Source organism: Eriocheir sinensis, chromosome 17 (assembly GCF_024679095.1).
Source record: "Eriocheir sinensis breed Jianghai 21 chromosome 17, ASM2467909v1, whole genome shotgun sequence".
Classification (NCBI taxonomy): domain Eukaryota; kingdom Metazoa; phylum Arthropoda; class Malacostraca; order Decapoda; family Varunidae; genus Eriocheir; species Eriocheir sinensis.
The window spans coordinates 7197841-7221635 of record NC_066525.1 but is presented as its reverse complement, the minus strand read 5'-3'; the positions used below and the strand labels follow the sequence as shown (position 1 = coordinate 7221635).

Here is a 23795-nt window from a genome sequence, read left to right as displayed (position 1 = left end):
AGTAGTTAAAATGCAATGCTACATAATTACACAATGTTGACGTGTGTGTGTGTGTGTGTGTGTGTGTGTGTGTGTGTGTGTGTGTGTGTGTGTGTGTGTGTGTGTGTGTGTGTGTGTGTGTATAATGAATGAGACTGTACGGTGCGGTTGCTTCCTCTGCCTTAGACAATTAACTCAACGGCGACGGAACAGCTGTGTACATGGTGATGGTGGAGGAGGTGGTGGAGGAGGTGGAGATAGTGGTGGTGATGGTGGAGGTGGTGGTGGAGGAGGTGGCGGTAGTGGTGGTGAGGGTGGTACTTCCCCGTATTCAACTTGGGCCTTATAACTGTGCATGGGAGAGCCGTAGGTGGGAGATAGATGAAGGGAGAGTGGGTTGAGAGGGAGGAGCAAAGGGACCTACGTAAGCCAGCACTTCCTCGCAGACCAGAGGCAGGGTGCGTAGACAGGGTATCAGGGGCAGTAAGTGGCAGGGAGGGGCTGGTATCGGGGCGGCTGATGTAAGGGGAAAAGGAAGGCGTAAGGTTGGCTCGCTCTATCATGCCCATACTGCCACCTATATTTTTTCATGGTCAGTTTGTGGTTATGTGTGTGTCTGTCTGTCTCTCTCTGTGTCTGTCTGTGTCTCTGTTTCTGTCTCTTTTGTCTGGCATTAATTGGTTTTTATCCCTTTTTTTTCGGTCTTATTTAAGTCATACTCGGGCTCTCCTCCACTTCTCTGTACTTTTATTGATTTTACCATTTATTCCTCTCTCTCTCTCTCTCTCTCTCTCTCTCTCTCTCTCTCTCTCTCTCTCTCTCTCTCTCTCTCTCTCTCTCTCTCTCTCTCGCAGCACTTCAAAGGGTCAGGGAGTCACGGGAATGTTTAAATGGTGTTATCTAGCTTGGTGAACTCCTCCCCCCTTCTCTCTCTCTCTCTCTCTCTCTCTCTCTCTCTCTCTCTCTCTCTCTCTCTCTCTCTCTCTCTCTCTCTCTCTCTCTCTCTCTCTCTCTCTCTCTCTCTCTCTCTCTCTCTCTCTCTCTCTTGCCACGTATCTTTACTTATAAAAACAAACATGAAGAATACTTTCAAGAATCGATGAGTGTTGCAAGTTTTTCCTTCTTTCACTATCAGGAACGTGGAGAAGTGTGTTGCAATTTCTTTTCCTCTTTCATAAGAACGTGAAGCAACAAGTAACTGAGAAAATCCAATAGTTTAGGAAGCTATGCTCTGTCGGTTCTCTCTAGCTCCCCTTCTTCCTCCCCTTCTTCCTCTCTCCCCAAGCCCCACTCTTCTCCCCCTCTTCCCTTTCCCTCTTATCTGGTTGTTGAACTCTTTAATTGTTTATGTATCTCGTTCCTCATTTCACTTCACTGTTTCATTATGGATGTTTTTATTGTGGGGTGGAGTTGTATTTCTCATTTTCTCTAGTGTGTCATCACCACAGTCATCATCTTTGGCTCCTCCCCCCCCCCCTCTCCTTATAAGTCATGCGGCTCTATTCCCTCTCATGTATTATTTTATCATTTCCGGTTCTTCTTCCCCTCTCCTTCAGAACATCCTCCATAATCTTGTCTTCTTTTTTTACTTCCTCCCCGCCTCGGCCCCTTCAGTTATTCACTACCACCCTTCACTTTACTGTATAATTGTATATCTTTTCGTTGTTCCCCCATCCCGACCTCTATTCTTCAGTACGAATCATCTCTACTATTTTTCTGTGCCTTCTTCCCGTTCTCTGCTTCTTCAGTCAGTCAATGTCATCTTTTCGTTCTTTCTCTTTTATTTTCTTCCACTGCTGCCATCTCATCACTGCTTACAATGTACAGACTCTATTCCTTTGTTTCCACTGTCACTCAATCCTTTTATTTCCACTCAGTCATTTTATTTTCACTGTCAACGCCAACATTTTATTTCCACTCCTTCATTTTCACTGTCAACGCAAACATTTTATTTCCACTCTTTTACTTCCACTCTCTCTCAATCATTTTATTTCCACTGTCACTCAATCATTTTATTTCCACTCAGTCATTTTATTTTCACCGTCAACGCAATCATTTTATTTTCACGGTCACTCAGTCCTTTTATTTCCACTCAATCATTTCATTTTCACTGTCAACGCAATCATTTTATTTCCACTCCTTTATTTCCACTCAGTCATTTTATTTCCGCTGCCACTCAACCATTTTTTCCCACCTTTTTGCTCTCTTGCCCTAAATATCCTTCCTTTGTCCCTGCCTCCAGCTCCCTTGCCCTAGTCCCCGTACCTGCAGACCATGATAAGGAGGAGATTCCCGGCGTGGTGGTGCGAGTGGTTGGTCACTTAACTCGCGAGCGTAAACATAAGTCGAGAACATTAGATGGCCGGCAAGTACTGATCATAAGACCCATAATGCAACGCAGAAGGCGGTGATGTGGTCTTTACGTGCAGGTGGTCTTGAGTGCGCTGCTTTAAGTGTAAAGAGATGTAATATATTAGGTTAAGTAGGCTATCGGTAACACAAGATTTTAATGTAGCCTCCACAACGCGGAGTCGTGAGCTTTGCCAACGGAGCCTTTTATGATACAGGACGTTAAGAATAATCACAGATGTTGTTGCGGTCGTTACGTCTGCCGCATATTATCATCCCAAATGGCTGAATTATGCGTGATCATTCGGTACGGAAGTCAGAACCAGACGGCAGGACGTTCGCGGCGTTCCCAAGGTCACACCGCCGCGGCAAGCAGAGTCCGGCTGTTCGAGGGGGGAAGGTGAGGCGACGAAGGGTGTGCACGGCGGCCGATAACCCTCACCAACACACTGGGAAACTTGTGGACAGGTTGGAAAATCACTGGTTGTCGAAGAATATTACTATAGTCTGTTCACGGAGCCTGTTCATCTGCTGAACAGGCTCCGTGAACAGACTATAGAGTGAGCTTAAATGTTTTCTTCAGACATGGTATAAGAGGAATGCGGGGACAGCGGGTGGCGTGCTGGGTGTGGGTGTGGATGTGGTGATGCCAGACAGATTAGGAGGTATCTTGCCGATGGCTTGTAATGGCAGGTCTTAAAGGACGTAGTTTCCCTTCAAATTTTGCTTACAGACGAATGCATCCAGAAGCGAGTCAGGCGAGGCACTGTAGTTGGCGTCCTGAGGTGAATGTGTTACCCACGTGTTTCAGAGGACCGTGCATGCCTGGACCCGGACAAATGGTCATTGTTTGCAAGAGAGGTGGGTAGACGGATAGATGGAGAGGGCGGTGATTAAAAAATAATAAATTCCGCAAATGGATGAGGATTCATCGATGTTCCAATGGAAACAGAAGGAAGGAAAGGAATGGAAATAAAAGTTGCGCCTGTCTCTCTACCTGCTCTCCGCCCGCACTTACCGCTGACTGAATAGACGAGCAACTCACACACATACGCATGAAAATACATGGTGACTGCAATCATCCAAAAAATTGTCGTGTTTACTGTGCCTCGCCAAGACAGGGAGGCAGCAGCTTCCCTCACATGCCCACCATATACGCCCGCAGGAAATAGAATGAAAGTGACGATCTGGCAGCTAAGGTCAGGGGTGGCTCAGCGACCCTCCCTCGCGCGCGAGTCCCGTCGCTGCCTGCCAGTCGACAAACAACTGTCGGCGTCGAGAGACGTATAGCGCGGGCGCGTGCAACTCAGCAGTTCGTGGCGGCCATAGTTACAGCGGGTGTAATACGTGGCTTGACAAATTCTGCTTCCTTAACCTCTCCAGCTGAGAGGCGCTGGTGGATATTACGGAACAAGTGGACTGACGAAAAGTGAACAACTGCCAAGTGAACAGTTTGTTTGTTGTTCAATAAAACTTGGGTGGAAAAATATAGAAATTCGACTCTTCTTGTGTCAAGTGTTAAATCAAGTGGGCGGCATCAAGAAGGATCTGCCTGAGACTGTCATGTGAGGCGCGGCGCCCCTGCTGCGAGAGTGGGTGACACGCACGAACCCAGTGGACACCCATGCACGCCATGGCTGCCGTGTGTGGCGCCGTGGGGCGCCTCGCGGTGATGGCCCTCGTCCTCGTCTCTGTGACCACAGGTGGGTTGTACATGCTGACACTTATGACCATTTTACCATGTGTTGATACGAGTTGTCTGATTGTCTCTCCAAAAAAATAGCTGGGACAACGAAGTTCATTCGGAGATCAAGTATGTTAAGTGCGTTAGCGTAACCATGAAGGGAGGAGGAATTCTGTCCAGTGACGTCTGCAGCAACCCCAATACATGGAGCTGTTGTCAGTCATCTGTGTGAGGCCTATTATGAGGCCTATTATGCAACAATAGATAATAGTACACCCCCGTCAAACGGTAATTCCCTTTTTTTCCGGGGAACGGGGAGGTCCACACAAAAAGTCGCCTTTATCAATCATCCCATTATTTTCAAACGGAAGTAATTCTAAAGTTATTGATTGCCGTTTGTGTTTGTCGGTATTTTGTAAAGGATTTTCCTCGCCGTTTGTGTAAGGCTCGCGGGGGAAATGTATTCATAGGTAGAGGAAAAATGTCTCGGAAGCGCAGCGTTGCACACCCCGCCACGACAACGCAGGAAGAATGTGAGCGACGCCCACCACCTCGTCGCCGTGCCCTCGATGCGGGGGGGAGGGGGACGAGAGGAGGGGGAAGGGGAAATAGAGGAGAGGGAAGGAAGAGGGGATGGCAGCCAAGCACATCGTTCTACATCTCACAAAGCTGTCGTAAATAAACAAAAAAGAAATGACGCCCAGCAGATTTCAAATGATGGATCTGAGGCAAAAGTACACTGCATAATTTATAATCGTCACATAGTCATCCTTGCGGAGGGTTCATTGTTAGCGCACAGAGTACATATGCTGGCCAATTCGTACGCACCACTCCCTTTAGTACTCATCAGGAAAAATGTAGCTACTGGAAAATGAATCGGATGTGTGAATAATCAACTATTGTCTGAAGCGCATATTATAATTATCTAATGGGACAGCATGTTGTGTAACGGTTCAATTATCTTACGAGTCTGCGTATGGCTGAGCGCCCTACATTGCCAAACATTACTACTGCTAAAGTCTGACAGGCAAGCGCTCTTGAACTCAATTATCGGAGAGCAATGTTTACGACGACGTGGCTGTGGTCGTGTAATCACCGCGGAGACACTTAGTGGGTAAACCCGCGTCATTAACTGGGAACTATTATACGTTGCTCCCTTTGCTACGGTGGAAGACGTGAGGAAACGAGCGGCTGACTAAAAATAAGCTATACTGTGGAAGACGCTGGGAAATTACAGGCTGGCCCAAAAAAGAAGGCTTATGCTTTAGAAGACGCGGAAATAGATAACATGAATAAAATAGGGAAGTAAATAGCAGTAGTAAAAATAAGTTGAGTAGAAAGGAGTGTTATACTGTAGAAGACGCGGGGAAATATACGCGTCTGCTTAAAGAAAAGGCCTTATAGCGGAGTCATCATAAGTAGATTTAGTATGTAAGTGGAAGTTATGCCGCCCTGGGACAAGATTTACGTAGAAGAGTGTTTCTATAGAGTGTTAAGCAACGTTTTTTATATATATATATATATTTTTTTTTATCCTCCTTTAAGGAATGTGAACTGTAGTGAACTCTTAAAAAAATATATATACCTACCTGGATGTTATATGTTTTTTTTTGTTGTTGTTGTTCTTCTTCGTCCTCGTCTTCTTCCTCTTCTTCTTTTGCGTCCTCGTCTTCCTCCTTCTTCATCGTCGTCTTCGTTTTCTTCTTTCTTCTTCTTTCTCTTTTTTCTTCTTCCTCTACTTTTTTTCTTTTGATTCTTATTCTTATTACTCCTATTTCTACTACTACTACAGCTACTACCACCACCACCACTACTACCACCTCTACTATTACTACTACTATTTACTTCGCTACTTTACTCACCTTACTTATTTCCTTTTTTTATCAATACACTCCCTAAATTCAACCAATCAGAGGACCGTCAACAGTGCTCTCCCTAGTAACCAACCACACTCTCTCCTATCAATCTGGCTCATCTGTAAACGCCCGAGTCTTGTTTTTCCCCTTACTGTTTTTTTTGAGGTTGGCGAATTTGTTTGTGTAGAGAGAGAGAGAGAGAGAGAGAGAGAGAGAGAGAGAGAGAGAGAGAGAGAGAGAGAGAGAGAGAGAGAGAGAGAGAGAGGTCTAGGAAGCAAGGCGTTTGACATTCTACTGCTGTTTATTTTGTTTTATTTTTGTTTTTACCGCTGCAGAACTTAATCATTTATCTAGAGAGGAAGGGGTTCAAACTTTTCCTTGCACTTTTTTTTTTTTTTTTAGCTTCCTGTAGAGATAACGCACCTCGACCGGATGCTGAAATCTCGTTTGTATGGTACTGCGTTTGTTTTAGTAGTCTTTGGTTACATTTTGTCATTGCTGTAATTTTGGGAGGAAAAAAATACAATATTGCTGTTTAAAGTCATAACTGATGTCCCTTTCATCGTGGAAAAAAATGATCTCTCTCCAAGGCTTCGGGGAATGTTAGATGCAAAGCTACATAACAAGATACGTATTCTAAAAGAGATGAAAAGAAGTCTGTCATTCATAATTTATTTTTGTAGGAATATAGTAACAGCCAGCACACTCGTCAACGATAACCAGTATAATAGGCAGCACATTCATAAATACAAAATAAAAAGAAAGAACTCCATCAAAAAGATTCAAATATTCGTATTTAGTTTAGGTTCCTACACTAAGTCTTATGCAACCTAAATTTAAAGCCCCGATTCTTCGTACAATATAAAACTTAATTGTGTCTTTCCAAACAAAGACAAAGTAGTTTCTCACCTCACGACAAGCACTCACGGGTCACCTTGGCGTAATGACAGTCGCTTTTGTTCGCTTAAAGGGCTCGTTTCACTGCTGTCGTTGGGTCATTATCTATTACCATCTGGCTAATTGGAGCTGAAAATGCAAGTCTACCGCCGGAGGAAAGTGAAGTTGGGTGGAGACAGGGTACTAAAGGCCCCCCTCACCCCCTTTACCCCCTCACCCCTTCCCCTCCCTTACACTCTCCCCTGCACCCCCTTTCACCAATCTACTCTTTGCCTGTGTTTTCATCCTCGTGTCGACCTTTCACCCCTTCCATTTCCACTGTCACTTTCCTCCGCAGGTACCACACCCCTAGTTCATTTTTACACAGATTTTCAAGGACACAGATTCACTCTCCTTTTCGATTTTTGGAGATAAGCGAATGTGTATGTACTATAGGATCATTCGTGGCTCTAAACTAAACCTGTGTAGTAATTAAGAGCGTGGGTACTGCCCTTTGAAGACGCTGTATTGAGGAAAAGTCACGTAAGGAGCTGCCGGGTTCATTTTTTAACTACAGATGTCGTGGTATTTTTGGTTTTACAGTAAAGGAAGCAACTCAAGACCAAAAATAAATAAATAACAAAAAGGCCCACTAACACTGCTCCCATAAAATAAAATAGAGAAGAGTGGCAGTTTCTTGATATTGTGGTGGATGTGAACAAGCAAGAACTGTGTAATTATATCCCTGCCTCCACATCAGAACGCCACACTGTAGATACATGCTAGATAAGGTACTACGCTTCCAAATGAATCGAGCTGAGAGGAGAAGAAGATAGTGAGCCGGGTCTACTTCTTGCTTGTAGTTACTGTGCACGAGAGGCAAAGGCTGGGATTGGAAGGTCTTAGCAACAAAGGCGAATATACAAAAACTGATGTAAAGTAAAAGTGGATGTAAATTGTAATGTCAAATAAATGTAAAAACGAATGTAAAAACTGATCAAGGTGAGAAATCGTTGAGTGCTTGCTTCCTTAGGTAAATTAAATGGAGCGAGAGCGAGAGAGAGAGAGAGAGAGAGAGAGAGAGAGAGAGAGAGAGAGAGAGAGAGAGAGAGAGAGAGAGAGAGAGAGAGAGAGAGAGAGAGAGACCTACCGACCGACCGACAGACAGACAGATTGGAAGGTAAATATCCAGACAGACACATTTTTGCGCCATCACATGCATAATAAAATACAATACATCGTGTCAAGCATCGCCACAAATCTTCCTAATCGTCCGACTTTGATTCACTTCACGTAGACCAAAACAACATTATTTTCGTCTTTTGCAGTGTGGAGAGAGAGAGAGAGAGAGAGAGAGAGAGAGAGAGAGAGAGAGAGAGAGAGAGAGAGAGAGAGAGAGAGAGAGAGAGAGAGAATACATCTTTAGAAATACAAGTTCCTGTTGTATAAATAGACTAATTCCATATTTATATAGTGGAATACCATTAGATTTAGAGATTAGTAGGAAAACGATGTAAAATGACCACATACAGAGAGAGAGAGAGAGAGAGAGAGAGAGAGAGAGAGAGAGAGAGAGAGAGAGAGAGAGAGAGAGAGAGAGAGAGAGAGAGAGAGAGAGAGAGAGTTTTATTGTTCTGCTGAGGGTCGGGACATTCCTTATCGAATCGCTTGAACAAGATTGATGGGTGAGTCGTGTCTCTTTGCGTCAAGGGCAGAGCCGCTCGCAGGCACCGCCACGCCGCCGCCGGGAACGCGCAAGGTCAGGCTGCAGCGAGAACAATGTGTGTCATCCATTAGTGTGCCACGGTGAAAATAAACGAAAAAGGTCGCGTAATAGCTGTAGAGTTCGCTGTCAGAGTAGGTGGAAGACAAGTTTTTTGTTGTTGTTGTTTGTTTGTTTCTCGCAAATATATGTAATTGAGTGCAGGGATAACCAGAGCGAGGGAGAAGACGGAGGAAGAAAGAAATGGTGGGGGTGATAACTTAAGATTTTCAAGACATTTTATGAATACGAGAGATCATTTGGAAGGAACCGTGAAGAGTTGTCGCTAGACGCACATACCTTACTGTCGCAATAGCTTGAGTTCATTGCCAGAAAAGGTATGTCCGTATCTCTTCATTTATTCGTAATATCAGCGGTTTTTCAATATTCTTATGAAGCTGAGGGTTGTTTAGAAAGGGGCATTGAACAGTTATCATAAAATACACATACGTTTTTAGCATTATAGCTGGATTTCGTGTTTCGAGAAGATGAAAGACTTCTAAGATTTTTTATTTCCTCCTAAATGTCAGTGAATTTTCAAGACTTTTATGAAGACAATTTATTTGAGAAGAACACAGAACAGAGTTGTCATACAGCGCACATGGGTTATCTTTTCCATCGTGTGTTTGGACGTAAGTGTGGGACGAATGGAGGTACCAGGGGCAGCAGTAAAAGAACTCTAGCCTGCCATTAGAATCTCTGCCGTTCCCAGGTGTTTTAAAAAGGATCACCGTCTTGCTCCTTCCTCATATACAGCCCATAGTACCTGTTGGTTGGCTTTCTTGTGGGGATTACGTAGTCGGCCCCAGACCGTTAGTAGCGGAAAGGAATTTTATTTGAAGTATTAACTGTAATATATGTAATGTAATATATATCCCTTGTGCTTCTCAATACCAAAACTGCTGTCGTCTGCATGAATTGGTGATCTTGACAGTATGTGGGTAACCTTACACCACTTGGATGTAGTTGGGTTGCGGCAGGACTCGAACCTTGGTCTTCCAGATGACCGTGTCCTCGGACTGACACAAAGTGTGCGTGGTTTTCGTGCTGGAATGTGGAGCAGTAAATCCGTGCCGGTATGTAATCGGTCATTCTGTCTCGCACGCCATTCCTTGAACTGCATGGAGATGAAATTTTTAGTATCAGGTGTGCCCCTGTGGGACTTCACACCCTCGGTAGCTTGAGAGGTGGACAAGCTTCCACACAAGCAGGCGTGCGTGGGGAGCGGCGGAGCAGGTTTGGCGGCCGCTGACCAGCCTGGTGAAAGGGTCCGTGGCCGCCAGCTGCCTCGCCCTTCCCACGCCCCCCCTCGGCGTGATTGTAGTAATGGCGGAGCGCAGGGAAGACGAAAAGAGTGCTGCGATAACCAGAGCGAGGGAGGAAGACGGAAGAAGTAAGAAATGGTGGGATGATAACTAAATAGAAGGAGGAAGAGAGTTTGGAGAAGTTACAAATGGTGCAGCGATAACTGAGGTGAAGGAGGAAGACAACTAAACACAGTAAGGAAGACTGGAGAAGCAGAGAACGGCCCAGAGATAAGTAACGACGTAAACAGAGAAAGGAAGAGTGGAGAAGAACAAAATGGTAGAGTAATAGAACAGAGGAAGAAAATTAGTAACAAGAACTGGTCGCGTCATGGCGGAAGTGAGGGAAGGAAGGAAAGTCGGAGCAGGCGAAGATATATGATTACAGTAATAGTGGAAAAAGAAAATGATTGGGAAAGGAAGAAATGGTGGCGATATGACGGAGGTGAGGGAAGGAAGGAAAGTCGGAGCAGGCGAAGATATATGATTACAGTAATAGTGGAAAAAGAAAATGATTGGGAAAGGAAGAAATGGTGGCGATATGACGGAGGTGAGGAAAGGAAGGAAATCTGGAGCAGGCGAAGATATATGATTACAGTAATAGTGGAAAAAGAAAATGATTGGGAAAGGAAGAAATGGTGGCGATATGACGGAGGTGAGGGAAGGAAGGAAATCTGGAGCAGGCGAAGATATATGATTACAGTAATGGGGAACGAAAAAAGAATTGGGAAAGGAAGAAATGGTGGCGATATGACGGAGGTGAGGGAAGGAAGGAAAGTCGGAGCAGGCGAAGATATGATTACAGTAATGGTGGAAAAAGAAAAATGATTGGGAAACGATGAAATGGTGGCAATATGACGAAAGGGGAGAATAAGTATGAGAAGCGGAGAAAGTGTGACAGCGCCTGGTAGATATTATTATTGTTACTCAGAACCATGAAAGAGCATCAATGGGGCCACTCTACTCTATTTAGGAGCAGTAGATAGCGGGCTTTTTTTTTTTCATTGTTGTTTTCTTTTTTTTTTACGCCCTTGCACTGTCTCCTCTGCTGTAAAAAAAAAAAAATGTATAGCGGGGGATGAGGAGAAGATGCAGGAATGAGATTTTGTTGGGATGCTGCTGAGGATGCGCCGACAGCAGGAGAGTGATAATGGGGTCGTATTTTAAAACATTTCGTCGCCCAAGTTCACATATTTGACATGGCTTTCGTAGGAGCTGTAGGCCTTTCCAGGGGTAGTTTTATGATCCTGGTGGTAGTTTGACCCTTCTTCTCTTGTGCCATAAAAAAAAAAAAAAAACACTCAAAGAAAGATTGATCCCTCCTCTTGACTAGATGATATGAGTTGATGAGAATGTCCTCGATATAATCCTTCACAAAAGCGGCGTAAGAGTGCAATAGACTCCTGAATGCCTGCAGTTGTAAGGCGCAGTGCTGCCAACCAGTGAAATACGTCGACCACCTTCTTTCGTTGCAGAGATGTACTGTTTTTTTTTTTTTTTTCTTTCTTTTTATAGTAGATCCAACACCCCCTAGAACTACCCAAGGATTAAACACACACACACACACACACACACACACACACACACACACACACACACACACACACACACACACACACTCTCTCTCTCTCTCTCTCTCTCTCTCTCTCTCTCTCTCTCTCTCTCTCTCTCTCTCACCCCTTAATAAAACGCATGACTTGAGACGCTCGCACACTGTTATCATGCGAATACACGTCTAGGGTAAATAAAACTCAAGTATATAATCGCACAATTTTCAACACACCGGACGTACTTTATGACATGAATATGCAAATGAGATGACGGGGCTGGCGGGGAGGGGAGGCGGAGCTGGTGGCGGGGTGTCTGTCGGGGCTGGGGGCGGGCATGGAGCTGGGTGGTGGAGGGGCAGGGAGGGTCGCCGAGGCAGTACTTCAGGCGGGGACTGAATGCCCATCCTTGTGCAGGGGGTGTGGCTGTAGGATCGTCCGTTCACCTAAGTGGCATATTGTGTTATTGTTGGAGTCGTTTAGAGGGAATAAATTATTGAGTTGCCCGATTGTCCAACGCGTCATGATGATAATGATAATGATAATAAAAATAGTAATAATAATGATGAAAGTACGTAATGATGTAGTGATAATAACGATATGTATTGTTGTTGTTATATTGATTTTATTATTATGATCATCACTATTATTATTCGCATTTGGGACGTTGTATAGCGGCGTCATTTCCGTCCCGCCTTTACAAGCCCGTTAATTAATGGTAGAGGCCTAGGTCCCCCCCCCGCCGCCCCACACGAGTAGCCTACACTGGGTGGCTTCCGTGTCCTGGCGAGGCCTCCACAGGGATCATACTCCACAGGCCACCCCATTCACCTTGAGACCCCAGGGATGCCGCTTGGCACCGACAGCGGCACAAAGGCAGGCACTATGACGCCACCTGACGCCCACTTAGCCCCACGCCGACGTCACGGAAGAGATAAACTGGTGTCGCTCACAGTGGGTTGATTTTTCCGCTTCCTGGAGCAATTTGCGTCAGGTGGATTCTCGGTACCTGACGGTGAGAGTTCTGTCGTGGCCGCTGCGGGAGTGTGCGGGATGTAAACACGTTCTGCCCGGCGTGAGGTGGTGCTGGCGGGAGGACGGCGTGAAAAAAAGATCCCTCATGGCTTTGATCTACCCAGGGCGTTAGACGTGGCCTGAGGGACTGACTTAAGTGTGGACCTGGGAAAATTATTAGAACGATGATGGTGTTAATGATAATGATAATGAAAATAGTAATAATGATGATAAAAGTAATAGTATAGTGATCATGATAATAACGGTATGTTGTTGTTGTTGTTGTTGTTGTATTGATTTTATTATTATGATCATCACTATTGTTATTCCTCTTTTTCTTCTTCTTCTTCTTCTTCTGCTTCTTTTTCTTTTTTTCTTTTCTTCTTCTTCTTCTTCTTTTGCCTTTTTCTCTTCTTCTTTTTCTTCTTCATCTTCTTCTTCTTCTTCCTCTTCTTCTTCTTCTTCTTCTTCTCCATCATCTTCTTTTACCTATTCTTCTAATTCTTATTCTTATTCTTCTTATTCCTTATCTCATTATTATTATTATTACCATTAAAATTGCTCTTACATGGATATCCTAATCATCAAAAGAATTTCCTGATTACTCCAATTCTTGACACAAACGCTCCTGTTGTGAGAGTAAACATATCGTCTGAGTGGCGGGCGGCTCAAAGGGACCTTGGAGACTCCTCACAAACAAGGGGGCGCGGCGGGGGGTTAGACTTCCTGATGACCCAAAGTGGACTCAACCAAGCGAGAGGAGGCGAGAGCAAAGGGCGAGAGGAGACTCACTTTCCTCCACCGTAAAGAGCCAAATTGCTGTGGTCACTCCCCCCTCTTCCCCCCCCACACTCGGCACCTCCTTTCCCCTCACCCTAAAGCGGACTCCCTTCTGACCTCTGACCTGCCACATGATACCCCTGACCTCGTAGTATCCTCCTTCCACAAGACCCTGAAGCCGCTCTGTACACTCAACCCTATACACAGCAGGCTCGTCTGCCGTATACACTAACCCCATTCACCGCCGTCTCCTACCTCTTGCACCCACCCCATTCAGCATCTTGCCCTAACCCCAAACGAACTCCCAGCTACCCAATTCAAGCATCCACCCCGGGAGAGCTGAATAGTGACATTTTTAGGGGGTGTATCAAGGCCATATAACCCCTGTAGTTGAGGCACCATGACGATTTTTTTCTTCTTTTTTTTACATCAGAGGACACGGGTCAAGGGCAATAAAAAGAGTACAAAAAAAAGCCTGCTACTCGCCGCTCCTATAAAAGATAAAAGTAAAGAGTAGCCAAAAGAGAGTCACACTTTTTTGGACAAGGCATAAAGAAGGATGAAATTAGTTATACGATAAACGAGTTCTGGAAAAGGAGAGAGAATAATCGATCAACGACGGTTCAGGAAAAGGCAAGGAAAAAAAAACACACAAAGAGGAGACGTTTGCAAGGTTTATCTCCCCTTGACCTGAACTGAACTGTCTTGCTCTCTTTCTGCCTTTCTGTTTTCCTTCCTCACATGAGACGGACTCGAGGTCACACTATAAGGAGGGAGGTCGTGAAGATGCGTCCCTACCCTTCTTCCTCTGACCCCTGATCTCTGTATATTCACCCCGCATCGCAGCCTCGTTCCCTTTTTCTCTGTTTTTTCTCTCTCTCAAATACATATTAAAACAAAAAAAGTACATGGATAGATAAATAAATGAATGAATAAATAAGGATAGTTAAGGAAAAGTACCTGTGACATTTTATTACAAGTGCGTTAATATTTTTGTGTACAGTTATGATTGGTCTTTAATTTCCTATACATCTGAATATAATAACAGCAATAACTTCCTTTCCATCATCATCATCATCATCATCATCAGGAAGGCTATATGTGTCGTGCCCTTGACCATCATCCCTCCGTCACCGTGTTTACTTCTTGAGCAGTGGCTGGTTGTCCCTTCTCGACCGCTGATTATGAACGTCCACCGCTGTTTATAGGCGCCCCTCACTGCCCATCACCCCCCCTTTCCTCCCCGTGTGTGTGTGTGTGTGTGTGTGTGTGTGTGTGTGTGTGTGTGTGTGTGTGTGTGTACAAGGGCAAATATGTAAACACCACCTCCCTGACCCCCTTCACAAGTCGCCGCCGTCAAGCCTTCATGCGGGGGAGGTCCTGCTTTGGTCCTGCTGGCTGGTGGTCCGTCCCCGCCTCTGTGTACCGTTCAGACCGACTCGTCTTGTGGAATCGAGATACGTCTGTTTAGGTTTCAAGGAGGCGACTGGTTTACTTTGCATTGTGTTACGTGGGGTGTGTGTGTGTGTGGGGGGCGGGGGGTCATTTTCCGGGTGTTTGCTCTGAAAATGCCTCGTTTGTTTGTTATGATTTGCCTGCATGCATGAGATCTGACTCCTTCCCCGTGTGTATAGAGTTGGCGGGATGTTTTGTAAAGTCTGCCATTCGGAAAATCCACGGTTTGGCTGATCTGGTTTTCTTTTAGTTTCGTTTCAGTGATATGAAAGTTAAGTTGTTCACCGTCACACCTCGTTCTGTTTTCTTTGTTGGAGCAGCGTCTAGCGTTTTTTGTTTGTTTGTTTGTTTATTGCCCTTGAGCTGCCTCCCTTGCTATTAAACGAAAACAAACATTCGTAATCACCAGTCAGATAAACACACTCATAAGTCTTTTTTTTTTTTTACATCAAAGGAGTCAGTTCAAGAGCATAAAAAAAGGGAAACAATATTGAAAAAAAAACAAAAAACGCCGTAATATTAACTAAGCTGTAAACCAAACGTTCCCATTAATTAAATCCTTCGAAGCTGGGATAAGAAAATTAGTTTGTTAAATACATCTACAGTGAGCAATAGAATCCTAGTTAAACGCTGATTCACACCTTCAAACTTAGATATATGAAGAACAGTTTTTAGCGAGCTCGAGAAACTTAGTCTTACTGTAGATGAAAATGATTACATAATAGTCCTGTTGCTTATTCACAGCGCTTAAGATGTGAGTCATGGGCTGTCAAAATACGGGTGTCTACCTAATGCCTACTGGGTCGACACTTTAGGAGTCTTGCAGCAGGGTCGTGAGGATAACACACACGCAAACTAGGTCGTTCCATGAAAAGTTTGAGGTCCATGCGGGGACGCTGAATACGGGTAAGAAGGGGGGAGGTGGGTAGCAACAGCGGCTTATATTATGCAAAAAGTTTCAGTAGCTCCGGTTTCCCAGCTATGACGGGCGAGGCTCATCTACATATTTGTTGTCACATGTGCACTTGTAGGATGATAATCGAGTTGGGTGCAGCAAACTCAGGACAGGAAGCAGCGGCCGACGGAGAGGCACACGTACGCCTTGCTTGTGATGGTAAAGGAGTAGAGGGTGATATATATAGAATGCAAGGAGTGCAGTAGGATGATAGGTTGGGTGCAGTAGGAAATGGAAACAGAGAACAGAGGAAGGAAAAGAGTGGGTTTCATAAAGAGTTCGTTGTATTGTATGGATGTAGGCAGCAGAGCGTTGGGGTTACTTACAAGTCAGTGTGTTTTGAGAATAGAGGAAGGAAAAGAGTGGGTTTGATGAAGAGCTCGTTGTATTGTATGAATGTAGGCAGCAGAGCGTTGGGGTTACTTACTAGTCAGTGTGTTTTGAGAATAGAGGAAGGAAAAGAGTGGGTTTCATAAAGAGTTCGTTGTATTGTATGAATGTAGGCAGCAGAGCGTTGGGGTTACTTACAAGTCAGTGTGTTTTGAGAATAGAGGAAGGAAAAGAGTGGGTTTGATAAGGAGTTCGTCGTATTGTCTGGGCGTTGGCGGGCGGCAGCGTCGGGGAGTTGGGTCACGTGGGTGTTAGTGATACGGGTCCTGCGTTGCAACTTTGTCTCCTGGCCCACTTCCCATCCCCTCTCCCTTACACACTTACTCCTCGCCGACTATGCATACAAAGACTTAATCAAATGCTTCAAAATAATATAAAAAGACTCTGAATAATTGCAAAGTACATTTACTACTGATTTTTTTCTTTTTTTACAACAAAGGAGACAGCTCAAGGGCACAAAAAAAGGAAACAATAATAAGAAAAAAAGCCCGCTACTTGCTGCTCCTAAAAAAAAGAATCAAAAGAGGTGGCCAAAAGAGAGGTCAATTTCGGGAGGAGAGGTGTTCTGATACGGATGCGCCATAATAGCTTCATATCATTACTTTTTGATGCGTCTAGATATCCCTGAAACCAGACTCCATTTTTTTTACAGCAGAGAAATCAAATTAAGGGGGAAAAAAAGCCCGCTAGGCGCTCATTTAGAACTCATATCATCAATTCCACTTATCATAGTAATTACCATGTCAGTCCAATAGACCTCGTGTAGTCCAGTATTCGTTTAGTACCTCAAAGCTCCCCAAACTGTTACTCAACCTGCGCGGCATCTTGGCAGACCACAACACCGCCAAGGATGACCGGAGCAGACCACGAGGAGGCCGTTGTCTTGCTCATAAGCTTACCGGTGTTCCTCTTGTTACAGTAGTTGGCGGTGGGTCGCGATGCTGGTCCTGTCTTTTGCCTACTTCTGTTTAGTCGGTGTGTTTCTTGAGTTTATAGTCGTTTTTAATCTAAGGGTCAATAACAAGGGTGAATGAGTGTCTATAAACGGTACCTTGGTCTTTTTTAACAGCAAGGGAGGCAGCTCAAGGGAAAAATAACAGAAAGAGCAGCAGAAAAAGCTCGCTCCGACAAAAGAAAAAAAAAATAAAGACCAGAAGTAACGTTAATATCGGGAGGAGGTCATTTTCGGGGGGTAGCAAGTCTGTCGAGTCCACAATCATATATAATTTCAGAGGCTGTGAGGCGTTAACATCTTGATAAGTATATTTTAGTCAGGCGGTGAAGAGTTTTACCAGTACTTGCTTAAAAACTTGAAAGATTAATCACGTACACTTTCACTAAATGACGTGGCTTCTGAACACCTGCCTCAAGGCATCATGGGGCAACAAACCAGACCGCCGCGGAGGTAAGCTGACCCAGCCTCGCAGCCGCCGCCGATGGCCTGTTGACCGCCGCCCGCCAGCGCCGCCCAGCTGTGGCCCGCCCTCGGTAGTGACACCTGACCCCCATTCCATCACCCCCCCGTCCCCTTCACTAGCAAAACACTGGAGACTCAATATGATATAGCTACGTGCTCCCCTCCCAGTCCCGTGTTTGTGCAAGCTTGGTGTGTTGAAGGAAATCTCACAACAAAGCCTCACATTGCCTTTGATAAATTCCAGGGTAAGTCGTTATTGCCCAAGTGTTGTTGATATATACTTTGCAAAACTTTAGGCCGGATCAACGCAGCCCCCTCACTGAAAATTATTTGTTTATTGAGGTCTCGTTAATTATGTGTGAAGTCGCCAAAGGATATATTATTGTTTTCCGTCATCCATTAAAACCAAACACCCATTGATCACTTCCCACATTGTAAGTTTAGGAAGCTTTGCCACGTGTAACCATAACTCTCCGTGCACAAACAAACTCTCCATACGCGAAGTTGTATTTAGAAAGCAACCTAAAAATACGAAATGTGAAAAATCTATCTGCGGCATGTTTCGGGGCAATAGACAAGACTGTATATATATATTTTTTTTACTTTCTCTGCCTGTGTTTTTATCTCCATATATTCATCTATCTATCTGTCTATATCTATCTCATTATATTTTTTTGTCTGTCTGTCTCTTCTGTGTCTGTTTTTTTATGCCATTTATGTTTTATTGTCTTCTGTGGTATATGCAAACTCACCCAGACGCGAACTTGTATTTAGAAAGCAACCTAAAAAAAGATAATGTGGAGAATCTTCCCTCGGCGTGTTTCGGGGCAATAGTCGGGCGAGTGTAGGCCAAAGGAAAGCCCGGACCTGGAGAGACAGACTGTAATTTCAAGACAGCGCTTCCCCGCCACAAATGTTTCCCCCCAGACCTATATTCTTGTGGCTGGGGGCCGAGGAGAGGACACGTGAATCTCCTCCTGCTGCTGGCTTTATTATTATTATTATTATTATTATTATTATTATTATTATTATTATTATTATTATTATTATTATTATTATTATTATTATTATTTTTACATCCCTGCCTATTGCGCCGGTAGTCTTTCTTCATGGGCCAGATTGTCGACCCCAAGCCCGTCGTGGCGCAGGCTTTTTTTTTTATAGTGGCGCCAGCTATGTTTGCTTGTTGTGTGGCTTGTGTGTTAGGGGACAGCAGGTTATTGGGTTGTATTATTTTCAGTTTTGTAGATTGGTTGTGACTTAGCTCTTGGTACCGTGAAAAGAGTTATAAATGTAGGTAATATGTTTAGAGTGTATAAGTGTTGTTGTTTTTTTCCCTTACCTATCTTTGTTTAAATACAGGTAACACTTTCATACCGTATATATTGTTTTCTCTTTATCTGTCTCTTGTTCTCTGTTGACCGATGTTTGTCTAAATATGGGTCAAACTAACTAATCCCGTTTTTTTTTTTTTTTTTTTTACCCCTCTCTCCCTCTATCTATCTACCGTACTTATCTTTGTTTGTTTGTCTATCTTTTTATTCTGTGTCTTTTCTATTTCTTTCTGTTTTTTTTCTGTCTAGCTTTTTCTTTTCTGTATGTCTGCTGTGTCGGTCTGGTCTGTCTGTCTGTCTGTGTCTGATTTATTTTTCTCCTTTCTCTCTCGTTTGCTTTCATGTCTGTTCGTCGTTGTGGTTTGCGTCACCTTGGCTTCGGACACACACACACACACACACACACACACACACACACACACACACACACTCACTCACTCCTCGGCGGGGCTGGAGGCGGCGTGTGTCTGCAAAAAGAAGAAACATTAAATAGCTGAAATAGTCGGTGTAGCATTTTCCTTCCACTCGATACTGGTACCGAACTGTATTGAGAGTGCTCCGATTTGTCATGGTCAGTGTGTGTGTGTGGGGGGGGGGGGGGGTAGAATAGGTGGGTGGTGTAGGTGTGAGTGTGTGGGGTGTTGGTAGGTTTGCGCGTATCACCTTCATTTTTTCGCTATTCGCCGCTCCCATAAAAGATAAAAGTAAACAGCGGCCAAAAGAGAGGTCAATTTCGGGTGTAGGAAAAGAAAACGCATGAACGCTTCAAACACAAAGGGAGTGAATCACTAGACTTGGAGTTGTTATGAAATGTTACACCACCACGCAGACCAACACCCGGAAAAAAAAAAAGGAAAAGAATAAAGGTCAGTCTATTAGGTGAAACTCAAGCTCTTCCGTTACCGATGGAGTGACGGCGGTTCTTGATCATTCTTGTGTGGGTTGCCTTCTCTTGTTACTCCTCTATCCATCACTCTTTTATATCGAGCTTTTTTTTACAGCAAAGGAGACAGCTCAAGGGCATGAAAAAATAAAACAATAATGAAAAAAAACCCCACTACTTGCTGCTCCTAAAAAGATTACAAAGTGGCCAAACGAGAGGTCAAACTTACTTGCATAGCGTTCACTTCTTAGACAGCTCCAGGCCTCCAAACTTCAGCTATGGTAATAAACTTGAAAATCGTCTCATTAGTTGGCCTTTTAAACGGAAATCAGGTGAGGAGACTATTTATTTATTTATTATTTCATCTACTTCAGGCAACGCGCAGCTTAACATATGCCCCCGCACTTGTAAGATTGGTTAAGTGTCTGACAATGTGTAGGTGTGTCGCGTATTGATTTCTTTTATGGGGAGTTTACTTACTTATTCTTTTATGCTTGATGCCACACAGTAGATAATATCGCTGGGTCAAGGTTGAGGTTCTATGCTACTCAGGCAAACGGTGTAATCATAGTGTTGTGTAAATGCTTGTATAGGTGTTGCGAAAGAAGCGGTTGGCTACATTACCTTCCAAGGCGTCTCCAGATGAGGCTGGCAAGGCATTGTGGTCAGCTGCACCGTCTCGAATGTCCTCCACCTGCGTGCGAAGCCAGCCGCGGCGGGTCCGAAGCCAAGAACAATACCGTGACATGGGGTTGGATCCTTTTCAGCCAGTCACCGCCACCACATCACCTCGGAGGGATGGAAATGTAGTGTTGAGGTGGAGATTGAGGGTGTGACATGCGGTTGGTTGGGCTGGTACACACACTCACACACACACACACACACACACACACACACGCACATGCAGTAAGTTATAGAGTAAGCGACGTTGTTTATTGACCACATTAAAAAGTAAAGAGCAATGTACGATAAAGCATGTTAATTGAAAATACGATCACGCACACACACACACACACACACACACACACACACACACACACACACACACACACACACACACACACACACACACAAAGACACACACATTAATTCATTCACCCACTCACTCACTCACGCACTCACTCCCCCCCCCCACCCCCCACCCCCACCAAGAAATCCCACATCCGTTACCGGTGAAATGACGGTGGTTCTTAATCAGTGTCGTTGAGCCGAGGACTTGCCGAGGTGGGGAGGGGGACGGGGGGGGAGGGGGAGAAGAGAAGGGCGTGGGAGACCGTGGACTGCCGGAATGACTGACTGACTGACCGCGAAGGAGGAAAGTGTGAAGGAGGCGATCATGTGAAAGTAGCGACACATTGCAGAGGAAAGCACTTGGTCACACTCACGTTCCACCCCAGGAGGCAAATATACACACACAGACACGCACACACACACTGATCAACGTGATTAATGTGCCGCAGTTGGTGTGTTCATAATAAGAGAGTCGTCGTAGATATTTCAATTGCTTTTATTTTACATTACTTTCTCTAGCATGAGTTTCTAAAGTGTTGAAAATAATAAAAATGAAAATATAAAGAAAAATTGTGATACCCAGTTCTTTCTTTATTCATAATAGTTTTTCTCTGGCGTTAGTTAGTGAAGAGCAGCCAGTTATATAGTTATTTAATGATAAAGGAACAAAAACATATCAGGCAATCGAAGAAGTCATGTTTAGTGTGCTGGTAAAGAAGATAAAAAATATTCCGTGAGCTTCAACGTGATGGAAATACTATAACATAAGCTTCAGAATTTATGACTAAAACTTCCTTGCACATATTTGTCATTTAAACACAGTCTCTCTCTATATGTATGTCAAACTTTCCATTCTCATCAAGGGTCCGCCATAAGGCCTACTCTCTACCTCTTTTTATGCAACCTTGAAGGCTTATGTCTCCAAATATTTACCTCGGATTGTTAATTTAACATCATCATAAGAAAATCGAACGCATATATCACTCAAATAGAATGCTTACTGAAAAATAAATCGACGGTCAACCAGTCCATTGTATATGCTACCAGGACACGAGTGAGGCAAAGGATATAAGAGGGGAGGCGACACTAGAGGAATGGGAAGGATGAAGAGACTTGAAAGGGAAGGGGCGGAGGCAGGGTTACCAAATTATCGAACTCAGACACTCAGCACATCGTATTTTCCGGTTTTAAGTCACAGCTATCGCAAACAAACGCCAATATGTAATGTTTTTAACGATAACTTGAACTGGAATTTCGTTATCTGTGTGGGTAGGTAAGTTTTGGGCCCTGGAACTGATAACTGCGATGTTTTGAGTACGATAATCTGGCAAGCCTGGGCGGAGGAGCAACAACAATGGCTGGGGTGGAATACTGTCGGAACTAGTGATAAATTTTGCAGGCTTTGTAATCTCATACACACAATATAATTTTCTTGTTCGCGGTATTTTTTCTCTTTTAGTCATTCTAGCGATGTGTTGTCAAGGATATTGCGTTTCTCTTTTTTATCGATACATACATCTCTGCATGTGTGTGTGTGTGTGTGTGTGTGTGTGTGTTAGTCAAACTATTAGCCTATCTGCTGAGTGCCTGATTTCTCTCTTTATTTCTCCTTCTCTCTCGCTGTCTATTTATCTATCTATCTATCTGCCTGTCTATATCTATGTCTATTTATCTGTCTGTCAACCTATCTATCTATGTATCTATTCATCTTTCTATCTATCTTACACACACACACACACACACACACACATACCTCCCCGCCACATTCCAGGGTAAGTGATCATCAGCGTCAAGAACAAAATACTTAATGGAGTTAGTGTAGGGTTTAGGCGCCGCTAAGTAACGTTGATTATTGTGCAGCTGACATCGTATACTGAGAGGCGGCGGGAAAAACTCGCATAAACGCATTGAGTCTTGTAACCTTCCTCCTCTTTTCTTCCCCATGTGAAGCTATATATATTCTTTTCTAGCGGGTCTTTTAAATGTATCTAAGGTTGAGGTGGGGAGAGAGGGGTTGCATGGTACTATCAATGGTAAATATTCACTGTACATCTGGAAAGCAACTTATTTACAGAAGAAAAAAAAGTTAAAGGAAGTGAAGTTATATGCGGTCTTGTCCAGCTTTCCTTTTCAAATGTATTCAAGGTGAGGTTGGAGGTGGTGAAGGGTTTGTGATACTATTAGTGGGAAAATACTCACTATCAATCTAGAAAACAACTATTACAAAAAGTTACGTGAACTTATACAACTATTACAAAAAGTTACGTGAAATTATACAACTATTACAAAAGGAGTTACGTGAAATTATACAACTATTACAAAAAGAGTTACGTGAAATAGTACTTTAGGTGACTTCATGAGCCCCCCCCCCCCCCCCCCTCCCCCCTTTGTTCGATATACCCAGAGTGAAGTCATGCATTTTCTAGTCTTTCTTTATCTAAATTTTCCTTATATATGACTCAAGTTCAAATTTAGGGTGACTCATACACACAATATAATTTTCTTGTTGTTGGCATTTCCCTTTGCGTTCTCTGCATACTCAGTTCATTAATAGTAGGATTTGTATTGATTTTAGTATTAGTATTATCATTATCATTTTCTATTTCTAGGCCCCGGTCTCCCTCTTCTTACACTCAAAAAAGAAGCGAGTTGGTAATATCGTTAATGTTTGGGAGGGTGGTCAAAATACATGTTTGTTTGTTTATTTCTCTGTCAGTCAATGTCTGTTTATCTATTAATCTATTTGTATATCTGTCAGTCTCTTATTTTCCGTTTTCTCCATCGATATGTTGTCCCTCGTCCAATCTATCTACCTATTTTAATCTATCTATCTATATCTGTCAGTCTCTTATTTTCCGTCTTCTCCATCAATATATTCTTCCTCGTTCTATCAATCTATCTATATTAATCTATGTATCTATATCTGTCTCTTTGTCTTATTTTCCATCTCTATCGATATATTCTTCCTCGTCCAATCTATCTATCCATTTATCTATCTATCTATCTATTTATCTATCTATACCTGTCTGTCTATTATTTTCCGTCTCCTCTATCGATATATTCTTCCTCGTCCTATTTATCTATCTATCTTTTAATCCATCTATTTATATGTCTGTCTTATTTTCCATCTTCTCCATCGATATATATTTTTTTTCCTCGTCCTCGTTGAAGCACTGAAGAAACATCGTAATCACAAAAT

At 43.7% G+C, this 23795-nt stretch overlaps 1 protein-coding gene across 4 annotated transcripts in view; it reads left to right on the top strand.

Annotated features, from left to right (window-relative positions):
* Positions 1-3569: 3569 nt before the first annotated feature.
* Positions 3570-23795, top strand: part of LOC126999882 (uncharacterized) — a 104085-nt gene continuing 83859 nt past the window's right edge. For 3 of the 4 annotated variants that reach the window (XM_050863002.1, XM_050863003.1, XM_050863001.1), the window contains exon 1: positions 3572-4031. In XM_050863002.1, coding sequence (XP_050718959.1) covers positions 3953-4031 — 79 coding nt within the window. In that variant the 5' untranslated portion in view covers positions 3572-3952. Of the gene's footprint in view, positions 4032-23795 lie in introns of all 4 variants that reach the window. The other variant, XM_050863004.1, reaches the window with a different exon arrangement.